The sequence below is a fragment of the Corythoichthys intestinalis genome, chromosome 7 (assembly GCF_030265065.1).
Source record: "Corythoichthys intestinalis isolate RoL2023-P3 chromosome 7, ASM3026506v1, whole genome shotgun sequence".
Classification (NCBI taxonomy): domain Eukaryota; kingdom Metazoa; phylum Chordata; class Actinopteri; order Syngnathiformes; family Syngnathidae; genus Corythoichthys; species Corythoichthys intestinalis.
In genome coordinates, this window is record NC_080401.1 from 53,611,805 (window position 1) to 53,635,995 (window position 24,191).

Below are 24,191 nucleotides of genomic sequence, written 5' to 3' on the forward strand. Positions count from 1 at the left end.
TTTGCCTCCTCGCCTGGGTCTCTCTGTACTGTATGAGCGTTGTCCACCTGAACAAATTGTCAACTTGTGTTTCGGAGCCTTTTTCCAGCTTTCAAAATGGAGTCAGTACAAGGGGTTAAGACTAAGGTGAATGCGCGGAGTTTGGCCTTTTGGCCGGGTTGTCGGAGTTCCGCCTCCGCCGGCCTGGGCCGTTGGAATTGCGCGGCGCAGTTCCGGCAGTTCGGCTGGTGTGATTCCTTCAGACCATATGGGGATATCAGTTAAAAACTCATTATTGGACAACTTTACAACTGTCTTCTACTACTGTAGGTTACTGTCAGTGCAGCCAAAGAGTGCCCAATAAAGGTTTGATCATGCATGCATATAACCTTTTCAAGTCTTCTCTCACCTGACTCCATATGGAATGATGGCTCAGGAAGCAGCCGATCTCGCCTCTGGTCAGAACCCGACCCGAGTATGGGTCCTTATAGTCGGGCAGCATTTCTATTCCTAACGCCTGCAGCTGCGACGTGTTCAAAGCTCTGACAAATGAAGTCAGCATCAGCTATTTACGCTAAAACTTAGTCAACCACTGCGTGTCGTATCTTGTACTGCAAGCAGCTGGGAGAGCAGGAATGAAGGATTAAGATTTGAGATTATGATGTTAACCTACTTGCCGTCCACCGCCGCCGCTAGCGTGGCGCGCAGGCCCAGCGCCGACATTGTTTTCAACATCCGGCTTCTTCTGTCCAGCCGACGCTTTAAGTTTATCAGGAAGATCTGATAACAAACAGGCCACGCTGTGTCTGATTACGCAGGAAGAAATTTGATTTAACGAGATCTAATCGGTAACTCACATCATCTAAACCCATCGTGTCCTGCTGTGACGGTGGAGAAGTCAGATACTCAGATGGTTCGATATTGTGGTCAACTGGAGGGCAAAAATCAACAAAACAATTTTCAGAAATGTTAAATTACTGTAAAGTAGAGTGTTCTCAAACATGTGGCGCATGGGACATTTGAGGCCCAAGGGACATTATTTTGTGGTCACTCGATTTGAGGTCAGAGTGTAGTATTACCATATTGGCCGGAATATAAGACGCCCCTGATTATAAGACGACCCCCTCTTTTTCAAGACTCAAGTTTGAAAAAAGACTTTTTGAACACCAAATTAATTTTTATACAGAAAATAATTACAGTACATCTGATACAAATGATTATAACCAGGGGTGCACATATTTTTTTTGCCCAGGTTCTCAGAGGAGGACCTGGAGATGTGACTTGGTCCTCATTGAGCTTGAGAGCCGACCCGCCTGATGCGATAAATTTATGACAAGCTTTACTTAGAGCCAATTAACTTTAATTAATTATATTAACAATTAATGCTTGATTAACATCAACTGGCACAACAAAATTGCCATTACTTTGAAGTGAAATGTAAAGAAATAAGAAGCACCAATTCAAAATAAAGGGCATTATGCGGCTCCCACATTAACTCCAAGCCTTTTTAAAAGTGGGATATCCTCCTCATAAGACCTCATTGAACGTGCATGTTTAGCTTTGTAAAATGCGAGCAAAAACACGTTTGTCAGTGCATGTCGCTGTTCATTACCTTTATACCGCCACTTGTCCATAGGGCGAGTGGGGTCCTGTTTGACATCGATAGTTTGCTTAATTGCCACATGCTCTCTGTTTTTTTCGTGCTTTTCAAAGTTTGGATGGCTGAAATTCTTTGACCCTACATAAAATGCGCTGCTCTTATCGGCGACATTGGGATTCTCACGGCACATTTTGTACCGCATTTCCGTGCGAGCATCATTTGCTTCTAGCCATGGTACCTCCTGTAGCCACTTTTCAGCAAAAGTCCTTTTTTTGGGTAGCTCCGGTGACGTCTCTGTCGTCTGTCTGTCTTTTGACGGGGGTGGGGGAACACGGAAGTAATTTAGTGATGGCCAAATGAAGCCTCATGAAGCAATGAAGCTTTGCAGCCAATTGGTTTGCACATGTAGCAAAGCTTCATGGTGCTTCATTTACCCTATGGCGCCATCAAGTGGTCTAGAAGCCCAAGCGGTCAACATTGTTAAGAATTCAATGGCTATTTGCTTAAGACAAAGATATGAATGTGCTTGTGTTAGTAATTTAGTATGTGAACAAAATACAACAAGTGCTAAGGGTAATTTGTTATTCATTTTTATTTAGAAATAATAGCTTTCCCACAGTGGCTGGCTTTAAACAGTTTCTTTTTTTTTGGAAAATATTTCACCAGCTTCAGAAAATATTCTTTCACAAGGCACAGATGAAGCTGGGGTGCAGAGAAATGTGAGTGCCAGTTTATATAAATTTGGGTAGGTATTCTTTTGTGCCTCCCAGTACACTAATGGATTGTTCATTCTGTTGATGTTTGGTTCAGATAGGTACACACACGCACACTCACATTTATATTAAAGTAGTTTTTCTCCCTTACCTTATTGAAAGCAATCAAATCAAAATTTTCCCATACAGGGGAGGATAGCTCTTTTCGCGCAGGTTCCATCGCAAGCAAAGGACAAGGCTCGAAAAAAGATTGCACTGGTTGCACTGTTGCGCACAGATGTAACAAGTACAGGAGCCCGAAATCCACAAAATGTGAGATAACAGGCGATCGCCATTGCGTTTTGCAACCAATTTATACCGTAGTCTGTCCTGTTTTTGCAATGTGCGCCAAACGTTGGATCACTTCCGAAGCACTCACGAGATTCAGCTGGCCGCCGGCCACCGGCCGCCGGCGAGGCTTCCCACGTCATCATTTCCGGGTTTTGCCGAAATGAAGCGCGCCTCGCTACGAGCTTCGTGGAAACCCCCCTCCCATTACTCGACACAAGCTTCGGAACCTCGGCTCATTTCGTCCCATCACTAAAGTAATTACTCAGTGTGGCCTGCCTCTTCAAAATTTTGAGAAGTTATTTTCTCGTGTCCGCCGCAAAGACAGTGGTCAGCCATCGGTACGCAAAAGCGTATGGAAGCCGTTGAGGGCCAGCGCATTTGTCTACGTCCAGTACGCATGCGCACATGCGGACCACTTATGTGCACCCCTGATTATAACAATATATTTGAGAGAAAAAGCATGTTATTTTGCCTCATTCAAATCTTAATATCTGAACATTTAAATATGTAAACTAAAGTGCAATCACATTGGTAAATGAATGGCTTCTGGTTTTTGAAATGTAAATAAACCAATCTATTGTGATAAAACACAAAATTGCAATAACTGCATTAACCATCAAAGTGAGGTCTAACTGTAACTCTAGTCTTGACACAAATCTGAATAAGGAAAAACATTGCAATAAAATAATGCAAACTGGCTAAACTTGAGAGTAGCCTAGATCTGTCATGACAGAACATCTCTTCAATGATATCTGGCGCCATCTAGCGTCGTGAATGGGTATAACGCCTAGACCCCAAATATAAGACGTCTTATTTCAATGCAAAAAACACCGTCTTATATTCGGGCCAATACGATAATATGGCATGTAAATAATTTAGATCATACAATTTAAAAAAATTTTTCAAAAATAATACTAGATAAGACATAGTATTTGGGCCAAATAAAGAAAAAAAGGATTATGAGATTAAAGTCGTGCTATTACTACGAGAATAAAAGTATTATTACATGGGGGTATAGTACTGTAGCTGAATAAGCCGCTAGGCACATTACGTATTCCTACTATTGATTATATTTTGATGTAAATGAGCCAAAAAAAATGAAGGATTTCCTTATCTATGAAGCAGATTCTAAAATATGGACTCAGGAGATGCTCAATATTATTCCAATTCCCTATTAGGTCACTTGCGTTAAAGTACGTAAAGCTGCGACGTAGCTGAGCGCTACAACGAAATGTTGGTATAAATCCTTCTATTGATTATAATTTGATGTAGATGAGCCAAAATATTAAGGCTTTCCTTATTTATGAATCCGATTCCAAAACATAAGATTCTATCGATATTGTGAATTTTAACGGAGGCGAAGCGCTACCTAAAGTAAGTAGCAGTTCATTCAGCTGCATTAGCCCTCCGTAATGATACGACTTTTTTCCTCGTAGTAACAGTTCAGATTTATTTTCTCGTATTTATAGTACGACTTTTTTTCTCGTCGGAACAGTGCGACTTTAATCTCGTAGTAGTCCACCCCCTTCCACTTTATTTGGCCCTGAAAAGCTGTCTTAAAATGAAAATTTAAAAAAGTAATAATTCAAAAAAAAAAAAAAAAAAAAGACTGGATTAATAAATAAAAAGGCTGGCCCTGGGCAACAAAAATAATTTCAATCAAATAAAATCATTTAAAAATAAATACTCATAAATTGGAAAAAAAAAAATTTAAAAATCCATATATTAAAGCAGGTGTGGTCCATGCCTGTTTTGTCATGAGCAATAAGAAAGAAATAATTTAAATAAGATGAAAAATAAGCAAAAGAATCTGCGGGAGCCTAGCTTTTTCTTTGTCTGGTTGGTCTGATCAGTTTTAATCTTTCACATTGAGAATATGACATATTTCCATTGTGATCATTCGACATTCTTTGTTTATTACGACAAAGCAGCGAACAGGAAGGGGTTATGGGGGAACAGAAGAAAAGAAAAGAAACACAAACAACAATAAAAAATACAATGAACGCCTACACTAACTATGAATATATTGGTACTATCGTCAGCTAGATGTATTTCAGGTTGACACCACGTGTGGGGGCCTGTTGACCAGGGAAAGAAGGGGTGGGGGGAGGGGAGTCTAGAAGCTGAGTGATTGGGAGGGTTGGAGTGTACACAAATCAGCTATGTGATCTAGAAACAGTAATCGTGTGAAGCCCTTGTGAGTATAAGCCTATCGGCAACCGACCCTCGGCCGCCGCACCGCCAATCCCGGAGCCAGCGCAGCCCATCTCTCCTGCCGCAGCCCAGCAAAGGAGCCATCGTCTTCCCCCCGGGATCCAGGGTGGTCCCTCAGGCCACCTGCACCTCCATTAACCGGCCTTTAGGGATGGGAAGAGGGGACGCACCACCAAGCCCTGGACTTTTGGGGTCCCGCGATGTGCTGTGCCGGTTGGGGGGCTATGGCTGCGGCTCATTCGGGGATGGTGATAGGCGTGGGGGGTGGTGGCGTGCCCCCTCGTCCTGTCCCTGAAGGCTGGTTAATGACGGCCCGGATGGCCTGGGGGACCACCCCGGATCCCGGGAGGATGACGGCAGCCCCCCTGCTAGGCTGCAGGAGGAGGGATGGGCTGCGCTGGCTGGCCCCCCACCCCCACACAATTGGTTGGGGCCCTGGGGCAGCTCCCAACCTGCATTTCCACTCGTCCGCAGGACTATGTCTGATGGTATTCACGCATGACTTGGTGCAATTAGACACACTCAAGTAGAAAAATTCGGTGTCAGGATTAACAATCAGACAGCGTAGCATAGGATGCCAACATACTTACACTTACAAGGGATTCACACAAATACTGGGTTCTACACCTCACATGGCTGCTTTGTGTACACTCCACCCCTCCCAATCACTTATCTTTCTGACTCTCCCCCTCCTACTCTCTTTGCTTGGTCATCATAGTAAGTGGAGGTGTTCAATGTATTTCTTGTTGTAGTTTGTGTTTCTTTTCTTTCTTCTCTTGTTTCTTTTCTTCTGTCCCCCCATAACCCCTTCCTGTTCGCTGCTTTCCACCAATAAATGAGGCATGCTGAATGCTCACAATGGGAGGATGTCATACTCCCACGTGATACATTAGAACTGTTCAGACCAATCGGACACTTAAGTTAACTCAAATCAAGTTGCTTGACTAGTTCCCCATCACGTATATAACTGTGACCCCACCATTTTTTAGCATTTTGTGGCTACATTTTAGCGTTTTGAGCAACATTTTGGCTCTGATTTGAGGACAGAGCAAAAGGAAAATACACGGGTAGATTGAGGCTGACAGGATGCAATCAGAGACGCTAGTGGAGGTCAAGGGGAACAAGCCCAGTGGAGGCAGAGAGGCGTGACAGATTGCTGGAAAACGTGCGTGTTTGGAATACTCACTCAAGGCCTCCGTGATTGTGTGGATGAAACTCTCGCGCTCGTCCTCCACGGTTTGGTGCGCCTTGAGGGGAACGGGAAGGAAGCCGTAGTGCTCTCTGTTGCACACGTGCAACTGCACACCTGGACGACACGTGCAACAAATGTTGTATAGGCTTGGCTTGACAATAATGAGTTAAGATTTTTTTTCTATATCGTCATAAGTTACAGTAGTTTTTTTTTTAGATGGTTAGGTAGTAAAGTTGTGTTTAAGGTTTATTTCTATCCTTACAAAAAATATGTATTTCATTTAATCCAAATCTTAATTTTTTATTTAATGTAGATTAAATGTTTAGTGCACATGTAGTAGTAGTGTAGTTATTACCTTGGTCTTTCCAAGGGAAAGAACAAGGTATTGTTATTGTGCAACTTTATTTAGTAATGTAGTTATTACTTATGGAGTATTGGAGTACACTGAAGTTGTGATTTATTCAACTGTTCTTCATAAAATTGAAATATATCTTTTATTTTGATTATTCATGAAGATGATTCAATTATTTTTTTACTTTTTTATTTTATATATATATATATTTTTTAATTTTTATTTTTAAAAAAATTTTTCTAATTATTTTTAAAATTTGTTTTAAAGGACAATTAGGAATATTTACGTATTGAGTTATTATTACATGATAGATATTTACACTTATATTTACATTTTAAAAATTTAAATACATTTAATATACCTGTATTTAGATTCAAATTTATAGAGAAAAATCCAATAATAACAACGAGTAGATATTTTCTTTAACTCAAATGAATTCAGTTTCAATATTGGTTGTATTGAAATATTTTTTTTTTAATTCATTAATATTGATGTAATTTATTAATATTTCCTTATATAATTACAATATGTTCTAAATTGGTATTTATTATTACATTAATAATTTAATTAGTATTTAAATGAGCTATGAAATGAGTTTAAATCATGGTTGAATTTTTACCTGATACCGACAGTATTTAATTTAACACAAAATATTTACATTTCAAATTAATATGCCTTTTATGTAACTGTAACTGTTTTTAATTTTGAATGAAGTCGAAAAATATAGGAGCTGAAGATCGTTTTCTGACCTCTGTGACCTTTGACCTGATGACCCCAAAATTGAATCACCTCTTTTGTTTTCTATTACAAACCTATCCAGCAAGTTTATAATAATGCCTTTATTCGTTCTTGATGTATCTTGAACACAAACATGCAAACATATGGAACCAAATATAAAAAACGATTTTCCATAAGTTCCACCTGCTGGCAGAGGTAATCAATCATTCATGAGTAGATATTTCATTTAATTAAATTACAATCATGTTTATAATATTGACAGTTACTTCACTGAATTCAAATTAACAATAAACTCTTCTTTTCTTTGTGAGCCAAACTCCCAAAAAATCTTTACACTTTGCAGCCACACCAAGTGGAGCACTTGAAAAAGCCTCGAAAACAACAAGGACATTAAGATTCCATTACACTCCATTCAAAAGAATGTAAAGCCCCTGTGGCAACCTTGTCCTAGATGCAACATGCAGGAAACTACACACATATGGAGGCAGCTGTTAAATGGGCCTCAAACTTTTTTCGGAGGGTCCGACAACGACGCACGGCCCACCGCGGCGAACCTGCGACCCTGCCATTCAACATCCAGGCAGGCAAACGCAACACATTCTTGTCAAGTCTATGAAATGGAAATCTCCAAGGTTGTGTTTGTGATTTAACTACACACTACTGTTGTCACATTACTAAAATTTGCAACTCGGTAAAGATACTCCAAAATAAATACTCAATACCATTTTCAATACTACAAAATTTAAAAAAAAAACTCCTTTAGTGTTTCTCCAATGGCTGTCATTATTTTTAACACAAAAAACTTCCTCAAATTGCACCAAAATAAACTCAAAGCAGTGTTTTTTTCGTCAACAAAGACTATAATGAAAATATTTCGTCGACAAACAATTTTTTTATACCGATGACGAGACGATAACGAGCTAAAAACCTATCTTGGGTGACTAAAACTTAACAACACAAATGCCACTTTTTGTCAGACAAGAACAAGATGAAAATGCACCATAGTTTTCATCGCGTGTTGAGTTGTGACATTTTATGTGTAGTTAGCCTACCTGATTGTGTCACTCATGTGATGTGCTGTGCCTCCCCAACTCAGCCTCTAGTCTAGTGTCCTCTCCAGTCTCCCCATGGCTTGTTTTGAGACACACACAGTATTATTTGTCTTCTTATCTCAGCAAGAGAGAATATGCAATATTGTTTTAGCCTTTAAAGGTCTGTGCTGATTGCAAAATGTAACTCGTAGCGTTAGCATAGCATTCACTTTCACGTTAGATTTTGCAATTGCTAACGGCTCGTCTGCCAATGTTCATTGGAAACCTTTTCTTACTTATTTTTGGAGTGAAGCTTTCGAATTTTACAGACAAAAATATTGAGTTAACGTCGATTAAAACTAGACGAAATTAGTCTGGAGTTTTCGTCAACAAAAACTAGACGAAGACAAACACATTTTGAAATGAATAAAATATGACTAAGACTAATGAGTATTATCGTCCACAAGACGAAAACTAGGACGAAAATTAAAATGGCTGCCAAAAACAACACTGACGCGAAGTGACTCAAAATATAAAAGAAGTAGCCCGGCAATGCCTCAAAGTGACCCAAAATAAATAGAAAGTTGTACAAAATGAACAGGAAGTGCCCCAAAAATGCCTCAAAATCAATAGGAAGTGACCTATGAACAGGAAGTAACCTGTAATGCCCTAAAATCAACAGGAAATGATCCAAAATGTGCAGGAAGTGACCCTGCAATCCCCCACAAATGTACCACGTTACTTCAAATCAAGAAAAAGTGGCCCAAAATCAACAGGAAGTGACCTTGAAACGCCCTAAAATCAACGGAAAGTGACCAATGAACAGGAAGTGACTGGGAAATGCCCTAAAAAAATCTGAAATGTACAACCAGTGACCCTGGAATCCCCCAAAATGTATCAGATGTTACCCTAAATGAACAGAAACGGACTCAAAATCAACAGGAAATGACCAATAAACAGGAACTGACTAGGAAATCCCCTAAAATGATCCAAAATGTACGGGAAGTAGCCTAGAAATGCATCAAAATAAACAGGATGTAACCGGGAAAAGCTCTAAAATCAACTGGAAATTATCTCAAATGTGCAGTAAGTGACCCCGGAATGCCCCAAAATGTATCAGAAGTAACCCAAAATCAACAGGAAGTGACCCAAAAGCATCCTAAAATTCAAACTGAATTGACTCAAAATTAACTCACTGCCTACCATTGTTTGCATTTAGTTTTATTGATTTGGGTGGATACACTGCCCTCTAGTGGCAACAGTCAATATGGTATAAGTCATTTCACATGGCTGAGTCCAGCTGCTCCCTGTTAAGACCAACATAAGCAAAGTTTTTGTTTGAGCTCATGTTTTTTTTTTTTGCATTTGCAATTTAGTTTATAGTTATATTTAGCCATTTCTCTGGGACAATATATGTTTGAACCATTTGTTAAGAGCATTGTGTTTAAAAAAAAAAAAAAAAAGTTAGCATTTTATAGCATTTCAGCTAGCGGACTTTTGCTACGTAAGTTAGCCAATTGTTCTTTTGTTGTACTTAGATCATCATTTATTTAAATTTTTTTTGTACTAGTTGAGGCTCAGCTCAGGTATTTTAATGTTTTATGTTATCCGATTACTTGATTATTTGAACTATTTATTTCATCGATTAATCGACTACTAAAATAATCATACGCTGCAGCCCTAATTACGGCCTTTTACCACTAGCGTCCGTAGATGTCAAATACAATTGACGGCCCGGCTCCAAATGTGTTAGTTTGCTGCGAGCTACCCACTCACCCGCTTGCCGTGCAGAGAAAGCAAACACCATGATGTCATCGAAAGCCCAGCTGTAGTCGGGGTGAGGCGGGTAGAAGGCCAGATCGCGGCTGGACTCCCGCCTCAGGTCCAAAAGAAAGGTGCTGTGCACCATTGGGACCGGGAAGCAGCCCATACGCTTCCACTCACGGATCGGCTGGTAGTCCGGGGTTCTTTTGTAGTAGCCCTAAATGACAGTAGGGCTCTATTAACTTTTCCTGTGCTATTGACAGCAATAGATGTCCAATCCATTTAGACAGAGTTCAAAGAAAAGCACATTTACAAAATAGAAGACCATCATTTCTTGTGAATAGTGCACATTTTTTTAGCAAATAAAATTGTTTAACCCCTTGATGCTTAAGTTTACATTTAACATAAATGCATTTGGTAATACATAAGTACATAAAAATAATAATAATAAAAAATATACAGTATATACTGTATATATTGTACATATAGCATATGACATATAATGTATCTTGTTAAAAGCCCAGATGGAGCAGTGCTTAAGAAATGTTTGTAGCAGCTTCGGTGAATGATCTATTCAATTAAAAAATACAACTAAAAATTGGAAAATGATCCATTAAAAACAATTAAAAAGAAATTTAAAAAATAAATGGAAAATTAATTACAAATTAAGATTAAAAAAAAAAAAAAACATGAAATAAAAAAGAGAAATTTTAGATATTAAAAAAAACAATATTATTGTTTATCAAAAAAAAAAGCTCTATTCTTTTATTTATTATTTTGTAAGTTTTTTATGATTTAAAAAAATATATTTATTTATATTTTCTACACTCTACATTTCATATTTTAGTATTATTACTATTTTATGTTTTTTGTATGCAGTATTTATGTTATACTGCATACAGTATATGCATATGTATACTGTATATAATATATACACACACACACATTAAAAATAAGTAAAATTTAAGATTTGAAGAACTTTTAAGTCATTAGTTGCCATTGACAGCGCTAGACGTCCAATCCATTTGAAGTGGGAGGCTTGGCAGCAAATGAACAAATGTTCAATTTTTTTCAATGTAATTTCCTACATTTAGTATTTTGGTATGAATGCTATTTTAATGTACTTAAGTATTGCTCCAATGTTTTATGTAAACAGTATTTATATTATACTGACTAAATATGTAAATGTTTATGTAATATACACACACATACATAAGAATTAATCAAATGAAATTTAAAGGGAACCACAGACAAAGACTTTTAGTTCTTAAAAGATAAATGTTAGGATGAGTTATAAAAATTTGATATTCAAACCCCTCTAAATGTTTTCGTTTTCATAAAATTTTGAAAATTTGTTTAACTAGTAGGTCGCCATTGTGGTTGACGACGCAATGCACTCTGGGCAGTGACGTCACTGGTCAGCACTGCATTACGTCCACAGTGTCACTCGTTTGCTACAGAAGCATGTTGTCGGTTCTGCCCTTCCAATTTGAACCCGAGCGGAAAAGTGATGAGTGATGAAAGAAATCATGATTTTCCTTAAAACGCAACGCAACCCACATGCGTTGTCTGTCCGTCCGGTAAAACCTGAAAGGGAAACACAACGGAAAAGAAACTGTGGCTGCCTTGACCACGAAATTAGAAAACGCGGCTCACTTCAGACAGCAAGCAGAAAACAATAACATAAGGATTGTGTAAAAGGGTTTATTGAACACACACAAAAAACATGCGATCGCGAAAAGGGAGACACAAAAAGGGTCCATGACAGTAGGTCGGGATCAATGAAAAAAAAAAAAAATTTAAAAAGCCAGAGGAAAACCGCAGTGAGAGGGAGACAAACGGAAAAAAACAAGGCACTGATGCAACTAGCAATGAAAGGATCTACAAACTGTCAATGGCAGCAGGTCAATATCTAGGCAAGCCGCCTAGGATCGGTTTAAAGACACTGCTGATAAACTGAAATCGGATACATGTACAACAATCTCACATCTCTGTGACAAAATAATCTGACCAGCAGCAGAATGTGACAAAATCATGCCAGCTGTCATTCTAGCTCCGCTTGCTAGCTAGCACGGCTATTCTACCACTCCAATCTAACCGGGTCATCACCTCGCGCTGTATTGAGCGCGTAAAACACAGCACCCTGGCCCTGGTCAAAACATGTACTAAAAATTATAGATTTTTAAATCAATGGCAATAAAAATGTGTTTTAAATAACATATTTTAGTAAAAGAGAACAATTGTGGCTAATAGAGCCTACAAGTCTTTAAATCCGAGGTTCCCTTTAAGACTTTTTACGATCTTTTAGCTGCCACTGACAGTGCTAGACGTCCAATCCATTTGAAGTGGGAGGGTGGCAGCGAATAAACAAACTTTCATTTTTTTTCTTTGTAATTTTCTATATTTGGTATATTGGTATTAATATTTTATGTAGGGTTGTTCCGATCATGTTTTTCTTCGCCGGATCCGATCCCAATTGTTTTAGTTTGAGTATCTGCCGGTCCCGATATTTCCCGATCCGATTGCTTTTTTTTTTTCTTTCTCCCGATTCAATTCCAATCATTCCCGATAATTTTTCCCGATCATATACATTTTGGCAATGCATTAAGAAAAAAATGAATAAAACTCGGACGAATATATACATTCAACATACAGTACATAAGTACTGTATTTGTTTATTATGACAATAAATCCTCAAGATGGCATTTACATTATTAACATTCTTTCTGTGAAAGGGATCCACGGATAGAAAGACTTGTGACTTTGTATATTGTGACTAAATATTGCCATCTAGTGTATTTGTTGAGCTTTCAGGACATGATACTGTAGCCATGCCCAAATGCATGATGGGAAGTGGAACCATGACTGTGCGTAGTGCTACCAATTGATATATCTTCTCTGCGTTGGGAAATAACATGAGGTATTAACAAAAAGATCAATTGCTACCTTGCTTCCCCACATTGCTTCCCATGATATTTCTAATCGTTGGGAGAGGGATTGTAAGTATTGTGATTGTGTAATTAAAAAAAGGCCAAAATTCACTCTACTCATTTTACGCTGCCTTTTATCTCTATATATAGGTAAAAAGGCGCCATTACAGATTGAGCGCGACAATGCGTGAGTGGGTCGTGCAGTGCATGCATTAATTGCGTTAAATATTTTAATGTGATACATATTTTAAAAAATTAATTACCGCCGTTATCGGGATGAATTTGATAACCCTACCTTAGCCTAAACAAAAAACTATGGATAAGTGTAACATATTATGTCTGTAACGTTAAATACAATTAGAAAACAATTTAATTAAAAAATACTGTATATATACTGTATATATAAAAATATAAATATATATATATATATATATATATATATATATATATATAAAAGGCATGACCGATATTTTTTTGCCGATTCCGATAGTTTGAAAATGACGTGATCGGACCCGATCGATCGGGATATCTCTAATTTTATGTAATAATATTTATATAATATTTGAATGTACTTCCGTATAGCTTCAATGTTTTATGTATACAATATTTTTGTTATACTCATTCGCTCCCATTGACAGCGCTAGACGTCCAATCTATTTCCCATTTCAAATAGATTGGACGTCTAATAGTGTATAAACTCATTGAAATTAACAGAAGGATGATTGGATGTCACGCAATTAACCTCGCCACCGGTATAAGTACTGATTTGATTGTGTTGGGTGTCCAGGTTGTACCTGAGGGGTGATACCGCACCAGAAGTTGGAGTACAAAGAGCGGGACTCCAACATTGGGGCGACCACAGTCAAGTTCTCAGCAATGAGCAAGTTGAGTGTACGAGGGTTGGTCAGCAGGTTGTCGCTGTCTACAAACTACACACAAACACCACCGGATTAAAAAAAAACAACAACATTTTGAGCATAGTTTAATCTCTTACCAGTATGAAGTCGGCCCACCGTTCCCTGGCAGCCTTGAGCGCCGCCTGCCTCAACTTCATCACGTGCTTGAACCTGGACGCCGGCCAATGCTTTGGACCCCACTCGTCCGTGTAGGACCTTCACAGGGCATCACCGGTGAGTGAGTCAACAAATGCCATTTTGAAAGCCAGGGCTGCCATTCACCTGGGCTCTTCCATGGGTCTCCACTCCACGTAATGGTAGACGCGCTGGGCGTTCTTCAGCCATTCTCGCAACATGGCCGTGGTGTTGTCCACGTTGTGGTCGCTCGCCGCCCTGGAATGTCATTAGTTTAGATCACAACGTCCAGCGTGATAGTCCAAACAATGTAAATGTGCATTTGGAAGAAAAAACTATGAGAAAAGATGGACTATGTAACTATGTAGTGATCATTATTTTCCAAAACAAAAGCAGAAATTTGCATAAGACGAATCTGCTCTCACTGAGGACTGCGGAAATTCATGTTTACAGTTCTTTCCTTTTTTTAATTGAAAAATAAATAAATATAAAAGAATTTTGACAGTTTTTGATGTACTGTATTATTTTTTTTAAAGGGAACCTTGGCCGTAAAGACTTGTAGGCTCTAATAAGCCACAATTGTTCTCTTTTACTAAAATATGTTATTAGAAACACTCATATTACTGTCATTGATTTAAAAATCTATAATATTTAGTACATTTTTTGACCTGCAGAGGGCGCCATGTTTTACACGCGCAATGTACGCTGGAGGTGATAACGCGGTTGGGCTGGACTGGGAGAATAGCTTTGCTAGCTAGCAAGCGAAGCTAGTATGACGACTGGCATGATTTTGTCACATTCTGCTGCTGGTCAGACTTTTGTTACAGAACCGGCATCCAATTCCGGCTCATCAGCAGTGTCTTTAAACCGATCCTAGTCGGCTTGCCAAGATATTGACTTGCTGCCATTTGACAGTTTGTATTCTTGACCCCTTCGTTGCGAGTTGCGAACTACAAACTGCATCAACATTTTTGTATGCTGTGATGCACAGCTCTACCCTAAACGTATGTAAAGCACACGATACCTCTGGATGCTAACTATCTCCATAATCATATTGGAATAAGTTGGATCACACGATAGTTTACCGTGAACATTTTTTACATCGCTCTCCTTCTCCTTCACTAGAGCAGGAGAGCGAACTTGACACATGAACACTATCGGTTTTCGGCTACTCTCGTCTCATCCCGTCTTTCCTGTTCAGTTTGCTTTTGCTGCTCGTTTTGTGATATAGACAGGTGTGTCCTACTCATTAATGTTCTGCTCGGGTTCAAATTGAAAGGGCAGAACCGACGACATGTTTATGTAGCTGGTGACACTGTGGAAGTCTCTGGAATGGCAACCTACTAGTTAAACTAATTTGACAAATTTTATTAAAACGAAAACATGAAAAGTGGTTTTAATATCAAATTGTTATAGCTATTATTTAGTTTTTGTGTGTGTGGGTATGTGTCTGTGTATGTGTGGTTTGTGTAAAATAGATGAGGACTTGCTCACGATACAGCCAAACATAACTCCTGTTTTGTTTTTTTTGTTTTTTTTCTCATGGCAAAGACAAAGTGTTGTTATCAACCTATCCTTTGTTAATATTATTATTTTTTTTTTTTCTTTTTTCTCCTATCTACATAAAATGTGCCATGAAAAAGACTATCTGATCTGTTATCTTAGATGTGGCTGAGAACTATTAAATCATGTCAATGTATTCCAAAGCTCAAAAAAAAAAAAAAAAAAGATGTATACAAAAAAAATTGTTATAACTCATTTATCTTTTAAGAACTACATGTCTTTCTATCCGTGGTACCCTTTATAGAAGACAATATTTGATGCATTTTCCTTTATTTATTCATTTAAATTTTTTTTTTTTTGTTAATCCTGTTTTTTTTTTTTTTTTTTTTCCACTTTTCTTAGTGACTATTTTCTTCTGGTAACATTGTAGTTATACAGTATGTGATGAGTTTATAATTCATTATTTTTCATTGATTGTTCATTTTATTTGTTGACTTTATAATTCATTATTTTTCATTTAATGTGCATTTTATTTGTGCACTATGAGTTACTAGGGTCTCTCCCTCATTTAATAAATCCCAAGCAGCATAGCTGTTGTTCTAAGATGTGACAAGCCCAAGTATAAAGGTTGCAGGCTTGTAAATTAACTTAGTAGCCAAAATACATATAGGCGTAAAACCGATGCCGATCTTTTCTGATATTATTTTAAATGCTTTTATTGGCCGATATTAATAACATATAGAATATTAACACCCCCCTTTTTTATTTAATTTATTAAAATATATATAAAAAAAAAAAGAAAGACAATATTTACTGCTTGTTTTCGTTCTGGTTATTTTTTTTCACTATAAATATATATATATATATATATATATATATATATATATATATATATATACTGTATATATATATTTTTTTAATAAGAACATATTATTTTTCTTTTTTTATTTAATGAAAATAAAATAAAAATTTTAAACAAATAGGAAAGAGAATATTTTAAAATTATTTAAAAATAAAATAAATTATAGTTACGAAATGTTATTTCCCCCCATTTTTTTCCATATATATCGCAAAAATAAATAAACAAATAAACAAATAAATAGTAAATAATAAAGAGAATATATACCATTTTTCCTTTTGTTTGTATTTTTTTTAACTTAATTTGAAAAAAACAAAACATTTTTGTTATTTTTATATTTTTGGAAATAATAAAAAAAAAATTATCTTCCTTATTCAATGCAAAAAAATCAGTAAAATAATACTAAAATAATTTAATTACTATCGATTCAACAATATCGCTAAACAGTTCATCGACTACTAAAACAGTTGAGAGTTAAAATGATGGCAGTCCTACTAACTCTTTCAATGCCATTGAATCAGTCAAAATGGACCGGACGTCTATCCCCGTTAATGGCGCCCAATGAGTGAATCCCTATGTAAATTCCCAACGGCACTTGAACTGTGATGCAAGCGCGTGCACACAGTCCAAAATAGACATTGGCAAGAGTTACAGCAAGCAGTGGAAAAGTCCACTAAAGCAAATGAGCACTGGCGTGTTTACGTGTGCGCACACTTCCAGGTACGGGCAAGCCTGTCATTTGCTAATAGACACATGGCTCGTCGGCAAATGACAGCTAGCGGCCGCCTCCGACAGCTGCTTTATTTATTTGCGAATGTCAGGGTCTATTATTTGCTCATAAGTAGCGAAAAAGGCATTCGCGCCATACAAATCAGACAAGAATTTTGCGTGTCACGTGAGGTCATAAAAATGAAGAGCTTGATTAACGTGCTTGTCGCAGGTGTTGTTTTCATGTATGCAGAGGTAGGTAGTAACGTGTTACATGTACTTGGTTACATTTACTTTTTGAGAAAAATGTACCGTATTTTTCGGACTATAAGTCGCAGTTTTTTTCATTGTTTGGGTGGGGGAGCGACTTATACTCAGGAGCGACTTATGTGTGAAATTATTAACAAATTACATCATTTCACATGTTATTTTTGTGTTTTGGAGTGACACTGATGGTTTGGTAAACTTGTTAACATGTTCTTTATGCTATAGTTATTTGAATAACTCTTAATAGCTATGTTTCATTAACATACCGGCGACGTTCGCATTTCGTTGTTAATGCATCATGTAACATTATCATATTGTACACTTATTCTGCATGTTGTTATCTATTGTATTTTTATTTTAAATTGCCTTTCAAGATGACATATCTGTTCTATGTGTTGGATTTTATCTAGTAAATGTCCCCCCAAAAACGCGACTTATACTCCGGTGCGACTTAAATGTTTTGTTTTTTTCCTCTTTATTGCGCATTTTTGGGCTGGTGCGACTTATACTCAGGTCCGACTTAGAAGTACTGTATTTTTCGGACTATAAGAGTAGTTTTACTAAGTCATACTTTTTACTTTTACTTGAGTAGATTTATGAAGAAAAAAACGCTACTCCTACTCCGCTAGTTGGGCTACACAAGAGTCGTAACGTTTTTCCTCTTTAGTCTAAATATTAGTTGGGCTGTCAACTTATCGCGTTAACGGGCGGTAATTAATTTTTTTAATTAATCACGTTAAAATATTTGACGCATTTAACGCACATGCCCCGCTCAAACAGATTAAAATGACAGCACAGTGTAATGTCCGCTTGTTACTTGTGTTTTTTGGTGTTTTGTCTTACTCTGCTGACGCTTGGTCCGACTGATTTTATGGGTTTCAGCACCATGAGTGAGCATTGTGTAATTATTGACATCAACAATGGCGAGCTACTAGTTTACTTTTTGACTGAAAATTTTACAAATTTTATTATAACGAAAACATTAAGAGGGGTTTTAATATAAAATTTCTATAACTTGTACTAACATTTATCTTTTAAGAACTACAAGTCTTTCTATCCACGGATCGCTTTTTGAGAATGTTAATAATGTTAATGCCATCTTGTTGATTTATTGTTATAATAAACAAATATAGTACTTATGTACAGTATGTTGAATGTGTACATCCGTCTTGTGTCTTATCTTTCCATTCCAACAATAATTTACAGAAAAATACGGCATATTTTATAGATGGTTATAGAGGAGGTTTTGGAGAATTTTGGGGTCAACAATGTTGTTATTAGAGGTGCAACAATTAATCGACAACTATTTTGATAACCAATTAATTGTTTAGAAACTTCTTCACCTTAAACTTGTCTAAATTCTTGAAATTATAACACACATATATGTTCTCAGATTTAAATATTTTTAGATTTTTTCATTATAGGACAAAGTAGCACGTGAACAAAAATCTGCGTTTGCTTTGTAAAACAACAATTCACATTTTTGACCATTTTCTGACATCTTACTGTCTAAACTAGCTTCTTAAAAAGGCTGCAACAATTAATTGATTTTGATAACCAATTAATTGTTTAGGAACTTCTTCACCTTAAACTTGTCTAAATTCTTAAAATTATAACATATATGTTCTCATATGTAAATATTTTTAGATTTTTTTCATTATATTTTTTTAGAGTCAAAGGAGGACATGAACAAAAATCAGCTTTTACTTTGGAAAACAACAGTTCACATTTTTGCCAATTTTCTGACATCTTACTGTCTAAACTATCTTTTTAATAAGGCTGCAACAACTAATCGATTAAATCTATGAATTAATTAGTTGGCAACTAATTTGATCATCGATACAGTTGCAGACTACAGTTAAGTCAGCAAACTAATAAAATATTATATTTGAAGGAAATAGTCATTCATTTTGTCTGCATTGTTACTAACAACCATGGGCGGATCTACTATTCAGGGGAAGTAGCTGTCACCTTTTTAGGCCCCAAAATTGCCAAGTCCGCCACTGCTAACAACATGCCTAAAACAACTTCAACGTAAATTGTGAAGGTAATTGGAAAAAGCGATATTTATCCGATTAATAGTTTAATTAATCGTCCGGTTAATCGATTATGAAAATAATCGTTAGTTGCGGCCCTAAATATATATATTTTTAATGTAACATTAACATAAAGGTACTAAAAAAATAGTTGTTGATTCATTAACTGTGACAACCAGAATTTCCAGACATAGTAACCTTCCAAAGGAAACAATATAAGCTGCAACAAAGATGAGTTTGACATCCCTGCTCTCAAGAATAAATATTGCTACGATTTCTGTAGTCGTTAATGGCATCATTATGTCTCTCTCTCTCTCTTGCTCTAACACACTAATGACTCACCACTGTATTATAAAAACAAACCCACCAGCTATTCTGTTTGTGATCATCACAACAACAACCCAAAAAAATGTCAAAAAGCAAACCACCTGCATTCAGTTTATGAAATAATTTATTGTCAATTAATTTTTTAAAATGAGTTTGTTTGGAGCAACTTAGAGTGCAGCTCTTTGTCTTTTTGTTTTTCCCGTACACACCCTGCCCGCCCGCCTGCCTGGCTCCGCCCCTTGCAGACCTCCGAGCACACACTGTGACTTTCCATCATGACTAATCTCCCTGCTTCGTCCTCGCACACCCGTTCCTGCAAATCAAGCCTTTTGGGGATTTTTGACATCGTTCAGTGAAATTGACAGCAATACTTACCGTCTTCACACCACTGCTGTTTTTTATTTTATTTTATTTTTAAGTTAAAAAAATGTGTTTTTTTGTTATTTTGTATCAGGCCTCACCTCACTTATATGGGTCATTTCCTTTATAGGGTGCCATTTGGACTTAGCAGAGTGGACACTAACAGGGGGGACATTTTTTGCTAAAGTTAACGCTCAGCCTAATTTTGCTAGCATAATAGCTAACATGACTTGAGATATTTGATGAGAAATCTATAATTTTACAAATAAACCTTTTTAAATGATTCAATTTAATTAATTTCTTTCATATATACCATAATTTTCAAACTATAAGCCGCTACTTTTATCCTCATTTTGAATCCTGTGGCTGATAGTCCAGTGCAGCTTATTTGTCGATTTTGGGTTAATAGGTAACACTTTATATGACAGTGGTGTCTTGAATGCTTATGACAGATGTCAAACTTCATTTGTGTCAACTTTGGATCTTTTACATCCATTTAAAAGTGAGAATATTTGCCAGATGAAACAAAATGACATCTGTCATAAGCATTTATTAATGCTCATGGCAGTATCATGTCATAATTATGATAGTCTTATGACAGTCTTATGGCGCCACTGTCAAATAAAGTGTTACCAAAATTCCATAACTAGCAATTAATGAAACAACTGGAACAGTAACTGAAGAAATAATTGGCACAGAACATGAATTTTGATTATTATTTACATCTGTAGTGCTGCAATGCATGCTGGGAGGCATGTTGGACAACAACAGTGTTGACAACAGGTGGCAGCAGAGGTTGACTGTCTGCCCCGAGGTAGCAGTGACGGCCAAATTAAGCTTCTTAATTGAAGCAATGAAGCTTTGCAGCCAATAAGTTCAAAGCTTTATGGTGGTTCATTTGGTCTTATTATGATGCCGCTGTCAAATAAAGTGTTACAGGTTAATATCTTTTGGTGTAACTATCCCATAATACAGTGAGGACAGCTGCGGCTTATAGTCCAGTGCGGCTTATCTGTGAACAATGCCGTTTTTGTGTCAAATTTGGTGGGTGGTGGCTTATAGTCAAGCCCGCCTTGTAGTTAAAAAATAATGGTAACTATTACAGAGTGGACACATTATGATCGCAAACTAACACAACAGAGTGGACAGGGACACTGGGGACTAACAGAAAAACTTTCTTTTATATATTTTAATTTAAAAACAACACATGATTAAAGATAATTTGTCCAGGACATAAAAATTAAATTAACTATTAGAGTTGTCCGATATTGACTTTTTAACCGATAACCGATATTCCGAAATTGTCCAAGTCCAATAATCCGATACAGATACCAAACTAAAACTTATATATGCGGTCGTGGACTTAACACATTATGGCTAATTTTATTTTGATGCACCACTGTGATGCTTTCATAATGATAAATGTAACAACTTCCAAGATTTTCCAAATAAATATTCTGTGAAAAATAAAAGTACAACTTCGATTGAAGTTACGGAAAAAGTGCCTGTATTGCACCACTATATTTATTGTTGAAATCAAAATAGTGCAAGCATCAGTTTTTGGGATCAAGTGCAAGTGCAAAGTACCAATAAGGCACTTCTTCTGTCCTCATTGTTTGTGTGATAGTGAACAAATCGGGCTCTAAAGAGATGTAAGACGCTGGAGTAAAGTTGAATTGGCTTTACTTTCTCTTGAGAAGAATACTGATACTTTTATGTAAAACTGAAATCAACAAAACATCGTGTCAATAATATGAAATAAAGTCCCGAAATAAAGCAAAATATGCACCACGTGTCAATTTTGAATAACAACTGGTAGTACATCTTGCAAGAAATTAAATAATGTAACCACATTTTCCCAAAAATGCAAACAAAACGAAATGTACTAAACAACGCTCATGAATATAAAACAAAGGAAGAGTATAACTTACAAGCAATACTTGTGTAAGGCACAAACAACATGGTGAGATGGCAAGAACCACTATGGTACACTTGCTGCAGACGTTAACTCGTCCATTTAGCACTCTGAATTCACAATGAGCTCACGTCGACATATGATTACGTCAGCAGAAAGTGCTGAAACCGAACAAAACTAATCACACCTAAGCGCCAACAGGGGGAGAAAAAAACACCAGAAACACACACAAGCAATAAATGGACATGACAGCACTACAATATGCATATTGGCCCAAAACTGATAATAAAAAACAATATTTTTATTATCCGATATCATTCTAAAATGCTTTTATCAGTCGATATTTTCGGCTACCTGATGATATTGGGCAACTCTAATAATTATTTGAGATTTTTTTTTCTTTTTATATTTATTTATTCCATTCTGAATCTCAATGAAACATACTGGGGACATAGCAAAATTCCATAACCTTTGTAGTCGAAGAATCTATCAACTAGTTAGTTCGAATAATCGAGTAATTGGATTAGGGACATTTAATGCGTTGCAGAATAAATATTAGGAGATGTAAAAAAAAAAAAGGCTTGCTAAGATTGCACTTTCAAAAGAGCAATAAATATGAACTCAAAATATAACGTCTGAGTGTTTCTTCAAACTATGCAGAATTGCACTTTAATTAAAAAAATAAAAAATACCTGCGCTTAGCCTCAAACGGTATAAAAAAAAAATATATATAAGGATCTAAGTACAAAAAAAGAACAACTGGCTAACTTGCATAGCAAAAGTCCGCTAGCTTAATTGCGATAAAACGTTAAGGTTTTTGTACAATGCTCTTAACACATCGTTCAAACACATTCCTACAAAAAAACTGCTAAATAATCTTACAAATTAAATTAAGAACGCATTAAAAAACGTATTAGCTCAAACAAAAACTTACTTTATGTTGGTCTTAACAGGGAGCAGTTGGGTTCAGCAATGTTAAATGAGTTGTCATATTCACTGTTGTTACTAGCGGGCAGTGTTTCTACCCAAATCAATGAAACTAAATGCAAACACTTTCAAAACAAACCATTAGAACGCCACTCTAATTAAACCAATGCTCAAATCAGCAAAATTTTATTCAAAGCTTTTTTCTAATTGAATTACTCGAGTTAATCGATTAATCGTTGCAGCGATAGCTAACAAGCTAAAAGTCCGCTTGCTTAAATGCTATAAAATGTTAATGTTTTTGTTACAATGCTCTTAACATATCGTTCAAACACATATTCCCTCAAAAATGGCCGAATATACCTACATACTAGATTACGAATGCATTAAAAAGCATATTAGCTCAAACAAATATATATATATATACACATATATATTTATATAAGCCTCAAACTGTATTAAATAAATGAATAAATAAATGAGGTTCTAAATGCAACAAGCAAAACAATTGACTAACTAGCATAGCAAAAGTCCGCTAGCTTAAATGCTATAAAATGCTATAAAATGCTAAGGTTTTTTTTTTTTTTTTTGGCAATGCTCTTAACAAATTGTTCAAGCACATATTCCCACAAAGAAAAAAACTGCTAAATATACCTATAAACAAATTTACGAATGCATTAAAATAGCATTTGCTGAAACTAAAACTTACAACCTTACGTTGGTCTTAACAGGGAGCAGTTGGGTTAAGCCATGTTAAAGGAGTTATGTCATATTCACTGTTTTCACTAGCGGGCAGTGTTTCAACCCAAATCAATAAAACTAAATGCAAACGCTTTCAAAACAAACCATTACAACGCCACTCTAATTAAACGAATACTTGAAGCAGAAAAATTTGATTCAAAGCTTTTTTTCTAATCAAATTACTCAAGTCAATTGATTAATCGTTGCAGCAGTAGTAAAAATACAGCTTAATTCATACTGGGGGAAACAAGTGGCATCCTATATAATAAAACAAATGACCCATATAATTGAGTTGCGCTTCAAATCCCAGCACAAAAATCACAAATAAATGACATATCTGGAAGCCTGTCCCACGTCAGATTCCTCACGTCTCTCAGCGTAAACAAAAAGCGCACTTGCACTCAAGTGTCACATTCCCTAGTCATATTCAAGGTCGCTCCGTACTCTATTCAAGTCAACATAAAAAGGATGAAAAGCGAAGGCAACGGTGGGGGAAAAAAAATTCCCACAAACAAACAATGTGGCGCTTTATATTTACTACTCACGAATGGAAACGTTTGGTAAAAATGATGATGTGACTGTAAAAAGATGCTTCCCAAGAACTAAGGCTTCATTGTCGGGTTGACGTTAGCCAAAACTGAATGACGTCGTTAAGCTAGCAAAGCTAGCAGAGACAA

The 24,191-nt window shown here is 36.5% G+C and overlaps 1 protein-coding gene across 1 annotated transcript in view; it reads right to left on the minus strand.

Annotated features, from left to right (window-relative positions):
• The window catches only part of colgalt2b (collagen beta(1-O)galactosyltransferase 2b), a 59,406-nt gene that overhangs the window by 25,083 nt on the left and 10,132 nt on the right, over window positions 1–24,191 (minus strand). Inside the window, exons 2-9 of the mRNA XM_057841981.1 lie at window positions 14,022–14,132; window positions 13,838–13,955; window positions 13,638–13,772; window positions 9,926–10,130; window positions 6,023–6,142; window positions 837–910; window positions 653–759; window positions 389–521 (exon numbers count right to left, since the gene is read on the minus strand). Of these exons, the coding sequence (XP_057697964.1) occupies window positions 389–521; window positions 653–759; window positions 837–910; window positions 6,023–6,142; window positions 9,926–10,130; window positions 13,638–13,772; window positions 13,838–13,955; window positions 14,022–14,132 (1,003 nt within the window). The remainder of the gene's footprint in view (window positions 1–388; window positions 522–652; window positions 760–836; window positions 911–6,022; window positions 6,143–9,925; window positions 10,131–13,637; window positions 13,773–13,837; window positions 13,956–14,021; window positions 14,133–24,191) is intronic.